The following is a 17,720-nucleotide window of genomic DNA, read 5'->3' on the forward strand; positions in this document are numbered from 1 at the left end:
TGTGTAACTCATAGGCAGGTCACACCATTGGATTCAGGTGCTTGCTCTGTTGACGTTAGTACTAGCCAGGCTACTTTTTTGTTTATTTTTTATTTGGGGGGAAGCACATCCAGATGTGTAGAGGGCTTACTCTTGAATCTACAGTCAGCCTAGTGGGGCTCTGCAGTGCTGGGGATTGAATCTGAAAGGCAAGCGCCCTACCTGCTGAATTATCTCTCTGGCCCCAGGGAATTCTTCAGTTGAAGCGCACACACATATATTCTAGTTCCAGTGCTTGCTTGGGTTCTCATTCTCTAGTTGTGATGTTCACACAGGTGCTTGCCAGGAGTCATTTCCTTGTTGTGTTGCTAAGACATTTTACTTGCGGTCATTGCTAGAGCTTACACCCCTTTAGTTGTGGTGTTGTCATGTAGTTGACTGAAGTACAGCCAGAAATCACTCCTGGTGCCAGAAATCACAGATTTGCAAGCTTTAAGACTTGTAAGACAGGGGGTAATTAAAATCACTGAGCTCTGCCCCAGTCCTTGGAATGATTTTCTAAAAGGGAGAAATGAGCTTACGTTGAAAGGACAGGAGTAGTTTTATCAAGAAGTTATTTTAAAGAGGAAGATAGCATAGTAATTGTTGCAGGTTCTATGAGGATGAGTTTTATGGACAAACAAGAAGTCTATAATATTGGAACATAAGTAGGAGAGATAGCCTATCATTTGATAATCATCAAAATTCATTGTACAGAGAGTGGTCTAATAATGACTGACATTAACGGAGATACAGAGGATAAGGAGTAAGTAGACGAGTTAAAGAATAGCAGAAGAAGGGAAAGAGCATTCCATAGACCCAGTGGTACATGAATCATGATATGACTGAGCAACTGATAAAAGTCAGAGATAAGAATTGTCATAAAGCAGCAGTGGGCATGATCATGCATGTATTCACTATAGGCCATAGAGAGGATTTTTCTCTTCAGCTATATATAAACAATGAGAAGATACTGAGGTTTCCCTTGAACTGGAGTATTTTACTTTGAGGTGATAGTATTTAAAAGATAATGAATTTTCTTTGTGTGAACTTAAGTTGGGTTGAGAACAAGACTGAGTTCTGGATATGGTCCTATTGTGACAATGCTAAGTACTTACGTTAAAGGTATATTGGTGTACGGTAGTAGAGGTACCAATGATGGGAAAATTATGGGAGTCATTTGTAGGATAACATTTAGAGTTTGTGCTGATTGGTTAAATGGGCATGAGGAGGATGGAGACACAAGGTTTTGGTTTTTTTGGTTGAATAATGAAAGCACTCTTTGGAAGAAGAAGAGTTGAAATTGGACTGGCGTGATAGCACAGTGGGTGAGGCATTTATTTGCTTTGCATGTAACTGACTGGGGTTCAATCTCCAGCATCCCAAATAATCCCCCTTAGCACCTTAGGGTGCTAAGCACCTCTACCTGAGGGTAGAGCCAAAAGTAATCCTTGAGCATTGCTAGATATGACCCCCCCCCAACCCTCACCTCAAATAAAGCTTGGGTCTTGTCGGTTTGAAGTGTCTATGTGGTTATAAAGAGTTGGAATTGAGGTGTTTTTTTTTTTGTTTTGTTTTGTTTTGTTTTTTGCCTGATTTAAGGCTATATATTTGGGGATCTTGGAACAGAGATCGTCATTAAAGCCATAGGAATGAAAACATTTACTGAGGGACTATGGGATTAGAAAAGAGACATCTGATTTTGGTTGTAGGCAATACTTTCCAATGTTCAGGGGGTCCTTGGGGGAATGTTGGGGATTGAACCTAGCTTGGCCTTGTTCAAGACAAAAGCTCTACTCACTGTACCATCTCTGGACCCTGAATAGAGACATTTGGTAATTGGGCTCTCAAAGGAGGGTAGTCTTTAAAGCTGTGAAGACAGGAAGATAGTATTGCAACACTAAAATAACTAAGAAAGAGGCAGGGGGAAAAAGGAGGGAAACATAGGCAGAATGGTAGAGAAAAGGAGGCTGATGGCTTTCTAATGGCCTCCAGGTTGATCAGAATGAGGTCCATGCATGACCCCAGTGGGAATTATTTTGGAGATGGTGAGGACAAGTCAAAAGATCCTGCAGCAGGTGGTGGTGAGAAGCAAGATTGTAATGGAATGATTCATGGAGTTGTCTTAGTGAAGCTGATTTAACAGAAATGCCTTAGACTGGATATCTACTACTGAGCACTTTGTTCCCATGGACTAGAAACTGCGAAGTCATTCTGGGGCTTAACATTTCAACATGGGAATTTGGAAAGATAGGTTCATTAATAGCAGTAGTCTTCCTGTTAGCACAGTGATTTCACAAAAGAAGTAATGCATTTAAGAAATGGTAAGGGCTGGAGTGATAAGACAACAGATCAGGTGGTCAATGTTAATTTGACTGGCAGTCCCAGATATGGTCTCCCAGAGCCCTGACAAGAGTGAGTTCTGATTTTAGAACCAGAAGTAAACACTGAGCACAATGGGCGTAGCTATAAAACAACAAACAAAAAGAAAGGAAGGAAGGAGAAATAAAGCAAAAGAAAGGAAGAAAAGAAAAAAAGAAATAGTAGCCTTTTAATTAATTAATTTGTTTTTATTTGGTGCCATACCTGGTAGTTATGGAGGGACCTCAAAATTTTGCTCAAGAACCGTGTGATACCAGGGATTGAACCTGGGGCTCCTGCATGCAAAACATTCACTCTGGTTCTTAGAGTTGTTTCTCTCAGTCCCAAAACAGTGACCTTTCTAAAAGGTTAAGTGGGCTTAGTCAATAAATTGTTAACTCCTTTTCAAGATGGATAAACTTTATTTTGGTTCACATGTCCAGTTTTTCTCATTTCCAGGAGAAAAAAAAAAGGCATCTTGTTTACTTCTGAAACAGTAAACTTCCTTTTCTTGCGCATCACCTGACAACCACATTGATCTGATAAAGTTGTTGTGACGCTTCACCAAAAAACCTATAATACTGGGTTTAAGATGAGCTATTTTCCTGTTTGCATTGGTTTTGTGTCTTCTCTTTCAGGTTGATGAGCCCTGAAAACACACTTCTGCAGCCCCGGGAAGAGGAAGGAGTTAAGTACGAGCGCACCTTCATGGCATCTGAATTTCTGGACTGGTTAGTCCAGGAAGGGGAAGCTACCACCAGGAAAGAAGGTGAGCAACTTTGTCACCGCCTCATGGATCATGGCATCATACAGCATGGTGAGTAGATGGGGTTGCTTTTGCTATGGGAACACCACTACCCCCTCCCATCTTTTATTTTATTTCAGTGTTTTGGTAAATACTTTTTATATTAAAAAAAAATAAAGTTTAGGGACCGGAGAGATAGCATGGAGGTAGGGTGTTTGCCTTGCATGCAGAAGGATGGTGGTTCGAATCCCGGCATCCCATATGGTCCTCTGAGCCTGCCAGGAGCGATTTCTGAGCGTAGAGCCAGGAAAACCCCTGAACACTGTCAGGTGTGACCCCAAAACAAAAACAAAACAAAAGTTTAAAATAATTTTTGATACTTTTTTCTATTTAAACAACTTTATTACATACATGATTGTGTTTGGGTTTCAGTCATGTAAAGAACACCACCCATCACCCATCACCCATCACCAGTGCAACATTCCCATCACCAATGTCCCAAATCTCCCTCCTCCCCACCCAACCCCCGCCTGTACTCTAGACAGGCTTTCTATTTCTCCTTTTTTTTTTTCTTTTTCTTTTGGTTTTTTTGGCCACACCCGGCGATGCTCAGGGGTTACTCCTGGCTATCTACTCAAGAATAGCTCCTGGCAGGCATGGGGGACCATATGGGACGCTGGGATTTGAACCAACCACCTTTGGTCCTGGGATGGCTGCTTGCAAGGCAAACGCCACTGTGCTATCTCTCCGGCCCCGATTTTTCCTTTTTATATTGATTGAGGTAGTGTGATCTATGATATTATTAATAATATTGTAAATAATTCCAATACCACCCATCATCAGTGAACCCACATCTCTTCACCCAGGACTCTAGTGTTTGTATCTTGCTACACTTGCCCCAACTCAGATTTTTTTTTTTTTTTGCTGTTGTTGTTTTTGATTTTTGGACCACACCCGGCAGCACTCAGTGGCTACTCCTGGCTCTGTCCTCAGAAATCACTTTTGGCAGGCTCATTGGACCATATGGGATGCCAGGGATTGAACCCGAGTCTGTCCAGGTTGGCCGCGTGCAAGGCAAACACCCTACGCTTGTGCTATCTCTCCAGCCCCCCAATTCAGTTTTGTGCATCAGTTCTCCCATTGTGTTGCCTTGGATCCATTGTGGCCACTTTGCTGTGTATCTTTCTTTTGTGGGTTGGGTGGGCCATACCTGGCAGCACTCAGAGGTTACTCCTGGTTCTGCACTCAGAAATTGTTCCTGGTGGGCTCAGAGACCATATAGGAATGTCAAGAATCGAATCTGGGTCTGGCCCATTTTGCTGTGTATCTTTAAATCCCACACATGGGAGAGGTCATTCTGTATTTATCCCTTTCCATATGACTCACTCTTCTCAGCCTGTTATCCTCTAGCTCCATCTATGTCATGGCAAATGGCAAGATTTTCTTCTTTGTTAGAGTTGCATGATATTCTGTATGTACCACAACTTCTTTTTTTTTGGTTTTGGTTTTTGGGTCACACCTGGCAGCGCTCAGGAGGTGAGAGGGACAAGATCTTTCTACTGCCTTCCATGAAGGCTAAACCAGATGACATACCCACCAACAGTGGATGAGAGACACAAGCCCTTCAACACTGGCTATTTCCATACTTGATATGTGCTATTCTCACTGCCATAAGATGCTATCTCACTATTGTTTTAGTTTGCATTTCCCTAATTATGAGTGACAATGGTTACATTTTGTTGTTTTGGGGCCATACAAGCAATACTTAGTGGTTACTCCTGGTTCTACCCTCAGGAATTACTCCTAGTGTTACTTGAGATACCATATGGGATAATGAAATCGAACCCCATTTATTCATATGCGAGGCATGTACTGTAAGTAGGGTAAAAAATCAAACAATGAGCAGAGTCCTTCTAGAGGCTATAAATATTAAATATTAATTTGAGAGAAGAAAGGGAAAAAGGAAGAGAAACACAATACAAAAAGAAAAATGAAACAAAAAAAAAATCCAAAAAGCACCACAGCAATAAAGACAACCACCACACAATAACCACGGTCCTGAAATAAAGACAAAAAAAAGCACACAAAATGAAAACAATAACAGCAACAACAATAACAACCCCCCCCCCAATTTTTTTATTTTTATTTTTTTGGTTTTTGGGTCACACCTGGCGGCGCTCAGGGGTTACTCCTGGCTGTCTGCTCAGAAATAGCTCCTGGCAGGCACGGGGAGCCATATGGGACACGGGGATTCGAACCAACCACCTTTGGTCCTGAATCAGCTGCTTGCAAGGCAAACGCTGCTGTGCTATCTCTCTGCCCCCCCCCAAATTATTTTGTGCTGCTTCTTTTTTTTTTTCCTTTCTGCATAGGCACAGTAAATATTGAGGAAATTAGATAGGGGATTCCTTGGCCTAAGAGATACAGGGTTTCTCTGCCCTTGAAATATATTGTCATGGGAATAACTACAGACTCCATATATGTTCATTTACTCTCCCCTAGGTCCTTTTGTGGTCTATGGAAAACTTCTGTTCAGTCATGGATGATAAAATCAGACCTCTGTATCTAGAGATCTTGGTATCTGCACAGGTCAAAGAATGGAGCCTATGATGAAGTCTTTCTTTACAGTTCTAGAAGTTCTGTTCCATCACTGTTGTTTTAATCAGTCTTCTGTAGTTGTTGGTCTTGGTTTTTGCACTTATCCTAGGATGAAGTGTAGGATAGAGTCTTTTATTATGTTTCCAGAAGACCTGTTCAGTTGCAGTTGTCTTAGTCAGACCTCTGGAATTAGAGATCTTGGTTGTTGTGCAGGTCATAGACCAAAGTCTAGACTAGGGCTTTTTTATTGGTCCCAGAGTAAGTTCTGTACAGTCATGGTTGTCAAACCCAGGATTTTTTTTAAACCAGGATTTTTTATTATTATGTTATTTGTGAGTTTCTTGTAGATGGCCATTACTGTCTTAAACTATGTTCCTTCTATTATTTTTGTTTGTTTATTTGTTTAAATGTTGGTTGTTGCCTTTTGGACCACATCTGGCTGTTTTTTGGTATTACTCCAAGCTCTCAGAGTACACTGTTGGTAGGTGCAGGGGACCATACAAACACCAGGGACTGAATGTGGGTCAGCCACATGGAAGGCAAGAACCTTGTCTGCTGTATTATCTCTCCATTCCCTATCCTTAATTTCTAGAGGTTATTTTTAAATCATGAATTGATATTTGATTCTATCTTATCTTTGTATCAATTGACATGACTATATTGATTTTTATCTTTATTTTTGTTGATATGGTATATTAATTGATTTGCATATATTGAACCAGCCTTGCCTATTTCCCTTCCCATCCATCTCTTCCTTCTCTGCACCCATCCCCACACCTGAGACTTACAGCAAGAATTTATTTCATTTATACTTCTAGAATTTACCTGTGCCTCTGAATGGACACATGGTATCCAGGCATATACCAAGATTTATGTCCATGTAAGTGCCTTCCAGGACCCAGATCTAAGAAGCATCTACTCTGGATATGTTACGTTTTACAAATGAGGACAGACATAAAGAGAACAGCATATTTTTGTCCTGTTTCTAAAAACTTCTGCTGGATATGAGTTAGCTTCACAATTTCCATATACAACTACTCCAGGAAGCCAGCTGGTCAGACCCAGATGGCAAGTAGATGCCTCTTACAAGGTTTATTGGAAAGGGATAATGGAAATTTTGTTGAACCATGGTCCACTGGAGTTTCACTTTCCTTTTAGGGCCACCTCTTAGTGGTGCAACATGACCTGTTGCTTAAAGACTAAATTGGTTACGTATTATTCCATAAGCAATTGGCTCAAATGTCATGGCATAAAACATTAATAAGGACCTATTGCCTCATACCATTTCTGTGGATGAGGAATTTGAGAGAGTTTTAGTTGGGTGGTTCTGGAATGGGGTCTCCCCTGAAGATCTACTCAAGATGTCACTCAGGGTAACAGTCATTAGGAGGTTTGGCAGACAGGGATTTTCTTCCACAGTGGCTCACTGTGTGCCTAAGAAGCTGTTGCTGGCTCTTGGCAAGAATCTGAAGTCCATCGCTGTATGGACCTCTTCATCAGACTACTTGGAAATTCTCGTGACAAGCCACCTGGCTTCTTGTAGAGGGAGTGGTCTAAGAGAATGCGAGACAGATGCCTCAGTGTTTTCTAGCTGGGCCTTGAGGTCACATGCTGTCCAGGCTGCCTTTGTCTCAGTGTGCTGTTGAAATACCAGGTCAGCCCTATTGAACATGAGAGAGAATTACATAAGGGTATGAATGCCTAGAGGCAAAGGCTGCTGTAACAACTAGAGGACAGCTGGAATCAAGTATAGATTCTGGACTCCCACTTCCCCAGTTATTAGTCATTTACCTAATCTGATCAGTATAGTGAAGATAATCTCAGAGAAACCCAATTGGAGGAAATAGGCAGATATAAAGCAAGTTCAGGCAGAACTGGGGAGATTACTGAGTGGTAGCATATATACTTCACATGTATGGGGAGTTGGGTTTGTAACCAGCATTCCTCCTCCCACCTTAAAGTGTCTTGTCCATTTATTAATATAGCTGAGAGCCAGAGAAATAAGGGAATAAGGTGCTTGTCTTTCAAGGGCCTATCAGGGTTCAAACTTCGGCACCATTTGATCTCCTGGGCCCCTTCACTAGTGACCTTGACATGTGTCTTCCACAGCCAGATTTACTAATATAACTGAAATATGTAGGCCTTTCACAGCTAGAAAAGAACTGGGGACCAGATTTTCATCCTAAAAGTCAATATAAAAACTAATACTTGTATCATTGGGAAAGGGGTTTGGAAGTAGGAACCTTCTAAGTGGTGCTTAGTGACCCAGATGTGTGGGTTGGCCAGTTTAATGCTCAAGACAAATGACCAGAGTTTCTGGGGCCACCAGGATTTTACCCAGTGTTGATCTTAGGAAATAAAATTTAAAACTATACAGATCTGGATATCTTATATCTGTATCTGAATATCTTATATCTGGATCTGAATATCTTATAGTCTAGTTGGGACATTTAAGGAGACTATAGCCCTTACATAAAGGAGTTGGGCAACAGTAGAAAGGGAGTTTTATGGTTTATGGTTTACTTTTTTATTTTTACAGCACTATTTTAATCATTTAATGACACCAACTTATAAATTTCTCAAACTCTTTGAGGAAGATGTTCTAAATTATCTAGATTTATCTAAATTATCTAGGTTATCTAGATTTATATATTCTAAAAGTTGTTAGATTTTATTTCATCGAAATAAGAACATAAAGCATAAGAACCACCATCTTAATATATTTTGTATGTTTGTTTTGTTTGTTTATCTGGGCACCATATGCCATAGTGCTCAAGTCTTACTTCTGCCTCTGCACTCATGGATCACTCCTAGTGGGTCTTAAGCTCAGAAATGGAACCCACTTTAGCCATATGCAAGACAGCTGTACTCTTGTGCTTGCTGTACTATTGCTTCAACACCTTAACACATTTTTTGGATGGGTGTACACAGACTGTTATTCAGGGGTTGATATCTGCACTTTGCGCAGCGATTGCTCTCAGCAGTGTTTGGGGGGTTGAACTTGGGCCTCTTGCGTGCAAAGCATACATAATAACCCTGTCTATGAGCTCTTATACCAGATTTTGAAAATAAATAATATAGTATTGTTAAATAGAGGGCAGAGCTTTTTTATCACCTCTCCGTTTTACAGATAAGAAAACAAGGATATTCTATATAGATAATATATAAAATATATTTAGATAAAATATTTATAATACAAATATATCAAATATTTTAATCTTTCATATTATCTGTACACTCTTTTGTCAGAAGTCACTTGGTAGTAATATTCAAAATGTGATTGCTTAGACTATGAACTCAAAATTGTAGTAATGGGAAGGAGTTTCCAGTGAACACTGTGGGTTCAAGTGAGAGTAGGCTCTTCTGTCTTTACTCCAGACAGCAAAAGGTAATACCAGGTTCTGGGAAGAAAGTTACCATTTATATTGTGACTCATTCCATACAACCCCACTTAGAAGGTAGAGGATGCCAGGGATTGTTTCCAAATTATTTTCAAAGTGTGACTCATTAAATTTCAATTGTGCCATAATTTTGTAATGCTATCAACACAAATGCCATAAAGTCTCCTTGTAAAGGATAAAATAGGCATGGTTGGTAGCAAGTCTTAACCACTAAAGTTGGCTTTCTACAGCTGCAGGAGGATTGTATTCTCTGTAGGAAGTGGGGAGTCCAATGGAGTCCTAGCTTCCTTCCTAACATAGCAGTTAATTTTTCATCTTTGTTTTATGAAATATGGCCATACTATATATGTGTTAATACTGATCACAAATGGCAGTTAGTGACTTATGCAAAGCTCTGAAATATTATGTTAATAACTAAGGTCAATGATAGTTGGAAAGGGACAAGAACTAGGTACTGAAAGGAGGTAGAGTGATATGTATGATATCCATTCAGTAGCAGTATTGCAAACCATGGTGCCCAACAAGAATAAAGGAAGAGAGAGAAGGGGGAGAGGGAGAGAGGGGGGAGAGAGAGAGAGAGAAGAGAAAAGTGTGCCACAGAGAGAGAGAGGAGAGAGAGAGAGAGAGAGAGAGAGAGAGAGAGAGAGAGAGAGAGAGAGAGAGAGAGAGAGAGAGAAGTGTGCCATAGAGACATGCTAAGGGTGGGGAACAAAAAGGAAACTGGGGACATTGGTGGCAGGAAATTTAATTTGTGAAGGGGTAGGTATTGAAACATTGTATGACTGAAACTCAATCATCAATAACGTTTTAACTCTGAGTCTCATGGTGATTCAATTAAAAAAATAAGGTCTTGGGGCCGAAGAGATAGCATGGAGATAGGGCATTTGCCTTGCATGCGAAAGGATGGTGGTTCGAATTCCGGCATCCTATATGGTTCCCTGAGAGAGCCTGCCAGGATCAATTTCTGAGCTCAGAGCCAGATGTAACCCCTGAGCCCCGTCGGGTGTGACCCAGAAACCAAAATAAATAAATAAATAAATATGGTCTTGGGGCTGGAGAGATAGCATGGTGTAGGGCATTTGCATGCAGAAGGACGGTGGTTTGAATCCCAGCATTCCATATGGTCCCCCGAGCCTGCCAGAAGCAATTTCAGAGTGTAGAGTCAGGAGTAACCCCTGAGCACTGCTGGGTGTGACCCCAAAACCAAAATAAAATAAAATAAAAAATAAGGTCTTAAGTTTATTATTAAGGAAAACCACCTTTATACTTTGTGGATAAAGTTGGCTTCCTAGATTCAAATCAGGAATTCTACGTTAGACCCGCTTAGGAAATTTTAACTAGTTTTATATCACTTTTTGGCAGTTTTGTGTATTGGTATCATTACTCTGACTTTATAGTTTCAAAGCCTTGAAGATGTTTTTCCAAGGTTGCATAGGTAGCCATTTACTACTAGGTATAGTGTCTTAGAAAGACATTTTCCAGGCTGGAGCAATAGCACAGTGGTACGTCATTTGCTTTGCATGTGGCTGACCTGGGACAGACCTGGGTTCCCTGGCATTTCATATGTCCCCCTCCCCCGAGTCTGCTAGGTGTGATTTCTGAGCACAGAGCCAGTAATAACCTTGAGCGTCACCAGGTGTGGCCCCCAAACAAACAAACAAACAAACGAAAACAAACAAAAAAGAAAGACATTTTCCTTGATTCCGAATGAATGTCATTGGGCATGGCTACCAGGAACCATGGAATGAGCATGATCATTGAAGACAGAATTAGAATGGAGATTCTCATCTGCTGAGTGACAGTGTTGATATTTGGGTGTTTTAATTTATGAAGTGAGAATCACATTATATACCTTTCAGTTGTTTTGTTTTGAGATCCTATGGTTACCCACATATAAAGGAAGGACTCACCATATAGTTGGACTCATAGTAAAATGTGTTACAACAAAAGGACATGAAAGAGGACCAGCAAGAGAGGAAAATACATCAGGTGTTTATCAGGGGGAAACCAGGAGCAGGTTTCCACAGTTATTTCTCCTAGGAGCACAATTGCTGGCTCTTTCCTTCCATAGCCATACGTAGGTATTATTTGTGCAATACCCATGTCAGGAAGCCTTTTCAAGACTCAGAGCAAGAGTTTTCTGGGAAGGCAGGCAGTGTGCATGAAGTATCCATTTTTTTCTACTCAATCCCAACTGTCAGCGTTCAAGACTCTCAGAAGGAAACTCTTGTTCTTTGTAAATCAAAGTGTTTGTGTAGTGTGGACAGACTTGTAAGCAGAATTTGGTGTCCCAGGTGGGCAGAGTTGCTACATCAGTAACTTAGAGAACCATTCCAAAGTCAGGCTCCCATAGTCTTTGGCTAGCTCCACAGCAGAACATTCTTGTAAGAGCTGCAATGGTAACTTTCCTGCACAGATCTGTTAAGAGAATTAAGTGTTAGTAGTAGGCAAAAGTTTTTTGCGCAGTATCTACCGCTTATGGCCATCAAATGCTAGGTAACGTGTGTCAACTAAGCAACTCTAAACAATTTACTTTCTGCTTGCTGCTGTTCTAAACACCCTATGCATTTATTCATTTATTCCCATCAATAACTATGAATAAGGCATTATGATCTTTTTTTATTGGTAAGATGAGATCATGCTACTTGCTGAAGGCAAGAGTAGCAAAATGTAGGCTCAGAATTCAAGTCAAGATAGCCTGGCTCTTATCCACTAAGTAAGATTGAATGCCTATCCTATATTAAGAAAAAAAAACCCTCAACTTTTGTAACATTAGACTTACAGACTGGTAGATACTACAACCATAAAATTTAACAGCCTATGAAATATTTAAGATTGCCTTTCACCAAATAATGACCAGTGCCTTGAGCTTTTGTGTATCTTCTTTTTTGCAAGTGGTGAGCACATTTTTTGACTCTTGTTTAGAAAAACTCCCTTAACAGCCCTTTGCTGCTCCCCAGCTATCTTATCCTTAAATGAAGGGAGATGGACTTCAGATAATCACGTGGGCAAATTGCTTACAGCTGTGGCAGCTGACCCAGGATAATCAGGCTACTGCTGCTGTGTTCAGGCATATAATTTCCTCTTTTAGAGATTTAGTCAGTACACATCAATAGTTTAACACTTCATAAAGTCCTTTTTCTTTTTCTTTTGTTTTAAAAGCATATTTATATAACACTAGGCAATACACAAAGTTGTCTTATGTATATTATTTTTCTAATCCTTTCAGCTACTGAGAGTAGTTGGTTATGATGATATCATTCTCCAGTAGAGCACAGAAAGACAGTAGCTGAGATATTCATCCTGATAGTCATGAAGAGAGAACTCAGAATGTCTTCAAAGAAAGGTTGATGCCGGATCCAAATAGGAACCATTGCTCTCTTTTCTGTAATTAAGGCCACTGACAGTTCAACCTAAGCCTGGAGTAGCCTAACAAAAACAAAAAGAGGGGACAGGGAGAGAGAAAGAAGGAAAAAGAAAGGAATGGAGATGAAAGGAAGGGAAATCAAGGATTTTTTTTTTTTTTTGGTATATTTTGGGATCACACCCAGTGATGCTTGAGCAATTCTCCTGGCTCTGCACTCAGGAATTCCTCCTGATGGTGCTTGGGGGACCATATTGGGATGCTGGGGATTGAACCAGGATTTGCTTGATGTAAGGCAAGTGCCCTCCTGTCTGTACTATTACTCCTGCTCTGGAATGAGGAATTTGTTTGATTATCAAAAGTATTCAAATATCAAAGTGGGGGAAGGGATTCTTACTAAACCGACTTGGCAGGATTATTTGTCAGGCTAACTTTAGCAGATCACAAACAGAATCTACTAGGCCAAATTCTAGTTGGAATTAGGGCACCAAAGAGCCAGACTAATGTTAAGACAAGGAAAAAGTCTTCATGAATGGCAGCTGCCCCACTCACCCATGTCCTCCTATCTTTCTTGTGTCTCCATCAGCCCTCTCCTACCATATTCTTTGTTTTGCATTTCTTGACACCAATAAAGTGTGGATATTCTCCATTGCAGTTGAGTCTAGGTACCATAGTCTTTCTTTGCACTAGAGAGCCTCAAATTTATTTGGCATTCTACCCCTTTTTCAGAAAAACAAAAACAAAATAATCACTAATAGTCACTGCCTTCTTTAAGTGAAGCATCAGTTGCTTCAAATACATCGAAGAGATGACAGACAGATGAGCAGAACTCTGGAAAAGAGACTATCTGAAGAACAGACCAATGGTGGGCACATAGGTTACAAAAATGAGCCACTTTGGAAAATTCCTTCTGACACAACAGTAGACAAATCAACAAATTTCTAGACATTTTCTAGTCTGTACAATTCTCTTCACATCCTGAACTGGAGCAAGCTACTCAAATACACTGAACCTGAGTCACATCTCCTGACCATCTGACCTTGTTGGACAAATTCACCAAATAGGAAAGGGAGTGTATTTATCTATCCTCTCTCTTTGTCTCTCTCTCTCTTACACACACACACACACACACACACACACACACACACACACACACACACCATTTTTACATATTTAAAGTTCTGTTTCCACAGGAAAAGGAATACTGAAAAAATAGACTATTCTTTACTCCCATTGGCTAATTTCATTCCCCTCAATAATCAATGTTATTGGAAAGTTATCCCTATTGTCTTAGATGAGGCTGTTGAGACATTTGCAATTGGTATAGTCCTCCTTAGCTACTATATGTTAAAAACTCGAAGCAGAAAATGTAATAGTGCATAGAATGTTTTCTCAAGCTACTGTCTATAGTTATGATTCCAAATAGAATCTTTCTCAGTTAGCCATAATTTCATACAATTTTTTCTCAACTTAGAATTTCTGGAAATTTACTCCCTTGTGTAACCTCTGATATGCTTTGGCTTTGTTTCACTTTTTATTATAATTGAATCCAAAGCAGGAGGGGAAAGGGGCTCAGCCAGAATTCTGTTGCATTGTAAACATTGGGAACAAGGTTGCCTGGTAAAGCTAAGGACTAACACCACATTGTCATACAACATAGTAGTATTGGTCTGGGTTAAAGGAAAACAACTTTAACTGTTAGATAAAATGAAAGGCATGAAAAATGCCTATATTGTGCCATCTTCACTAACTAGAATGCTGTGTACAAAGAGAAAGTTTTCTTTTAGTAATTGTCATGATAATGATTACTTTCTTTACTGACATATGTATTATTTTAGTCATGTGTACAGAAAACAATTTTGTATATACAGACCATGCTGGGCCCATGCTTACTCTTGCTGATTCTTGCCACCATCATTTTAGTGATATGTGGAGACAGAATCTCAGGTTTATTAGCACCTCTTCAGATGTCCTTTGTCAGGTGATAGCACAGCACTGCTGACCCAGACAGACCACGGTTTGATCCCTGGCATCCCCTATAGTCCCACGAGCCTGCCAGGAGTAACCCCTAAGTGTGGCCCATAAACAACAAAAACAAACAAATAAACAAAAAAGGATGTTCTGGCTGGAACTAACAGTTTCAACTGTTGGTCGTGATGTGTTGGCTGCCTAATCTATTTCAGTTAGGATATAGCCCCTTAGATTAATCTCAAGCTTCCCATAGATTACACATGTAATCTAAGCATGTCATTTTAGATTTTCTTTTTTTTCATTTTCTTTTCTTTTTTTTTTTGTTTTGGGGGGGGGGCTATACCTGGTAGCACTCAGGGTTTACTCCTGGCTCTGCGCTCATAAACCACCCCTGGCAGGTTCAGGGGACCATATAGGGTGCCAGGGATTGAACTCAGGCCCGTCCCAGGTAAGCTGCGTGCAAGGCAAATGCCCTACCACTGTGCTATCACTCCAGCCCCTCGTTTTAATTTTTTTTGTTTGTTTGTTTTTTGGGCCACACATGTTTGATGCTCAGGGGTTACTCCTGGCTATGAGCTCAGAAATTGCTCTTGGCTTGGGGGACCATATGGGATGCCGGGGGATTGAACTGCGGTCCGTCCTAGGCTAGCGCGGGCAAGGCAGACGCCTTACATCTTGTGCCACTGCTCCGGCCCCTTGTTTTAAATTTTCTAATAGCAATGGCAGAAAATGGGAAAAAATAAAAAAGGAACAGGTGAAGTTAATTATATAACATCTTTTGTATTTATTCTTATTTGGTTTTAAGGTCATATCAAGCACTACCAGGGGCTACTCCAGACTCTGTGACTGGGGTTCACTAGTTATTGGGGAAACCGTATGGTGCCAGAGGTTGAACTCAGAACCTCTACTTGTAAAAAAATGCAATCAGACCATTGAGCTATTGCTTAGTAATCTCTTAGTAGCTATCTCTTAATTACCCCTTAATAATGCATTGTAGGAGTAGGGAGACAGAAAAGCAGTTAGGCTGCATGCCTGACATACATAACCTGGGTTCAATTCCTGGCACCATGTGGTCCCCTGAGCATTACCTGTTGCAGTCTTGGAGGCTCTGTGTATCACCAGTGTGACCTGGATATCCTTGGGTCTGCCAAATGCAAGGCATATGCCCTACTATTGTGCTATTGCTCAGGCCCCCATACTTGGTACCTTGTATTTAACTGCCCTGTCCAGTTAGCTGAGAATGGCCAGTGGTGACCCAGACCTCCTGAGAACTGCTTGGAAGCCCCCTCCCCCCCCCCCCCGCAATTAAGCAAGTGGTAGAATACTTGCTTTGCATGTGTGAGAATCCAAGTACTAAATTAAAAAGGTCTGATTAGTATAAAAAATATCAATGATTATTTGGTCTTGCCACACTTCAAGGGCTGGACCCTTCATTAGAAACCCACTTATGACTAACATTATTTAACTGCCCTCATGGGTGATGGGTTGCCTTTCTTTTTTTTTTTTTTTTTTTTTTTTTTTTTGGTTTTTTGGGTCACACCTGGCAGTGCTCAGGGGTTATTCCTGGCTCCAGGCTCAGAAATTGCTCCTGGCAGGCACAGGGGACCATATGGGGCGCCGGGATTCGAACCGATGACCTCCTGCATGAAAGGCAAACGCCTTACCTCCATGCTATCTCTCCGGCCCCGGGTTGCCTTTCTTAGGAAATCTAATAGGCCTTTCACATAGATGTGTATATTGTTTCATTGTTCCTTCATCTCATTTGAAAGATGAATAGAATTGAAGCTCTGAGCAGTTAAGTAATTTGGTAAATAATGAAGCTAATTTTCGATTCAGGGCCATCTGAAGTCTGAGAGATTTTTCTGTAGTGTCACTAAGTTTTTTTAACAAGTAAAGTTTTTGTGGAAATTTTTTTTTTCTGTTTTTGTTTTTGGGTCACAGACAGCAATGCTCAGGTATTATTCCTGGCTCTGCACTCAGGAATTACTTCGGGGGTGTTTGAGGGACCATATGGGATGCTTGGGATTGTGCCCTACCCACTATACTATCTCTCTGGCTTCTTTGTGGAAACTAGGTGAGTTTCCCTCTGTAACCTGGCAAGAATAAATGAGGGAAAGCAAACTTCTTGTTTTTGTGCTAAAGGATAGCTCTGCTATCCCCTCATTTAGCTTGTCTTTGAGTGTGAGATAATGAAGAAAGATTAAGGGGATATGGTTTGGACAGAGTTTCTGTCTAGAATATTTTTGCTTTTGTTTTTGTTTGGGGGCCACACTCAGTTATTCTTTGATTACTCCTGGCTCTGCACTCAGGGATCACTCTTGGTGGTGTCAGCGGAGCACATGGCACTCTAGGGATAGAATTCAGGTCGACTGCATACAAGGCAAGTGCTTTATCCACTTTATAATCTATCTACCACGCCCCCATCTTGCACTTTTAAGGAATTATAATATCATCTCCACATCTGTGAAATGGGAATAATTATAGTTCCCAGTGCTGTTATGAGAATGAAGTGGCATCATCATGCATTGTACTCAGCCTAAAGTGTGACTCAATAAATGTTCTCTGATTATTATTATCATCATTGGTCTTATCATCAGCATCCTACTCATCAGATGCCTGGCTGGGTAGAGCTTAATATAACTTTAGTGGCCTCATCCATAGCACTTCTTAAATAGTAGTCATACAAACTGTGCTAAGTATATACTTGTTAATGAAATCAACACCCAAGTGTTTTAATTAGGCCTTTGAATTTATGCCCCAAATTCCAAAAGGTCTAGAAGGGAGTCAGAGATGTCTTTCTTTGAATTGCAGGCCTGATGTTCCACTTACCTGAAAAAATAAGTTTGTTTTAGACCTCCAGTCCAGTTTAGACTGAGAAACTATTTTATCTCTGAAAAACATGTCCTTCCACCCCTGAATGTTATCAGCAGCAATAAGCTCTAGTCTTTGGACTGATCCCAGCTATTATTTAATGATGCATAGAGAAGACAAAAATAACTTGAATTCTTCTCTCCCTCCCTCCCCTTTCCTCCTTCCATCCTCCTTTCCTTCATTCCCTCCTTCCACCATTCCTTCCCTCCCCTCCCTTTCTCCTTTCTTTCCTCCCTCTATCTTTTCTTTCCTAACTCCCTCCCTCCCTTCTTTCCTTCCTCCCTCCTTCCCTTCCTTCCTTCTTTCTTCCTCCTTCCTTCCTTCTTCCCTCCCTCCTTTCTTCCTTCTTTCTTCCTCCTTCCTTCCTTTCTTCTTCCCTCCCTCCTTTCTT

At 40.7% G+C, this 17,720-nt stretch overlaps 1 protein-coding gene across 1 annotated transcript in view; it reads left to right on the forward strand.

Moving 5' to 3' along the window:
* Positions 1 to 17,720, forward strand: part of DEPTOR (DEP domain containing MTOR interacting protein) — a 190,501-nt gene that overhangs the window by 117,164 nt on the left and 55,617 nt on the right. The window contains exon 4 of the mRNA XM_049773454.1: positions 3,018 to 3,196. Coding sequence (XP_049629411.1) covers positions 3,018 to 3,196 — 179 coding nt within the window. The remainder of the gene's footprint in view (positions 1 to 3,017; positions 3,197 to 17,720) is intronic.

This window comes from Suncus etruscus, chromosome 5 (genome assembly GCF_024139225.1).
Source record: "Suncus etruscus isolate mSunEtr1 chromosome 5, mSunEtr1.pri.cur, whole genome shotgun sequence".
NCBI classification, from domain to species: Eukaryota; Metazoa; Chordata; class Mammalia; order Eulipotyphla; family Soricidae; genus Suncus; species Suncus etruscus.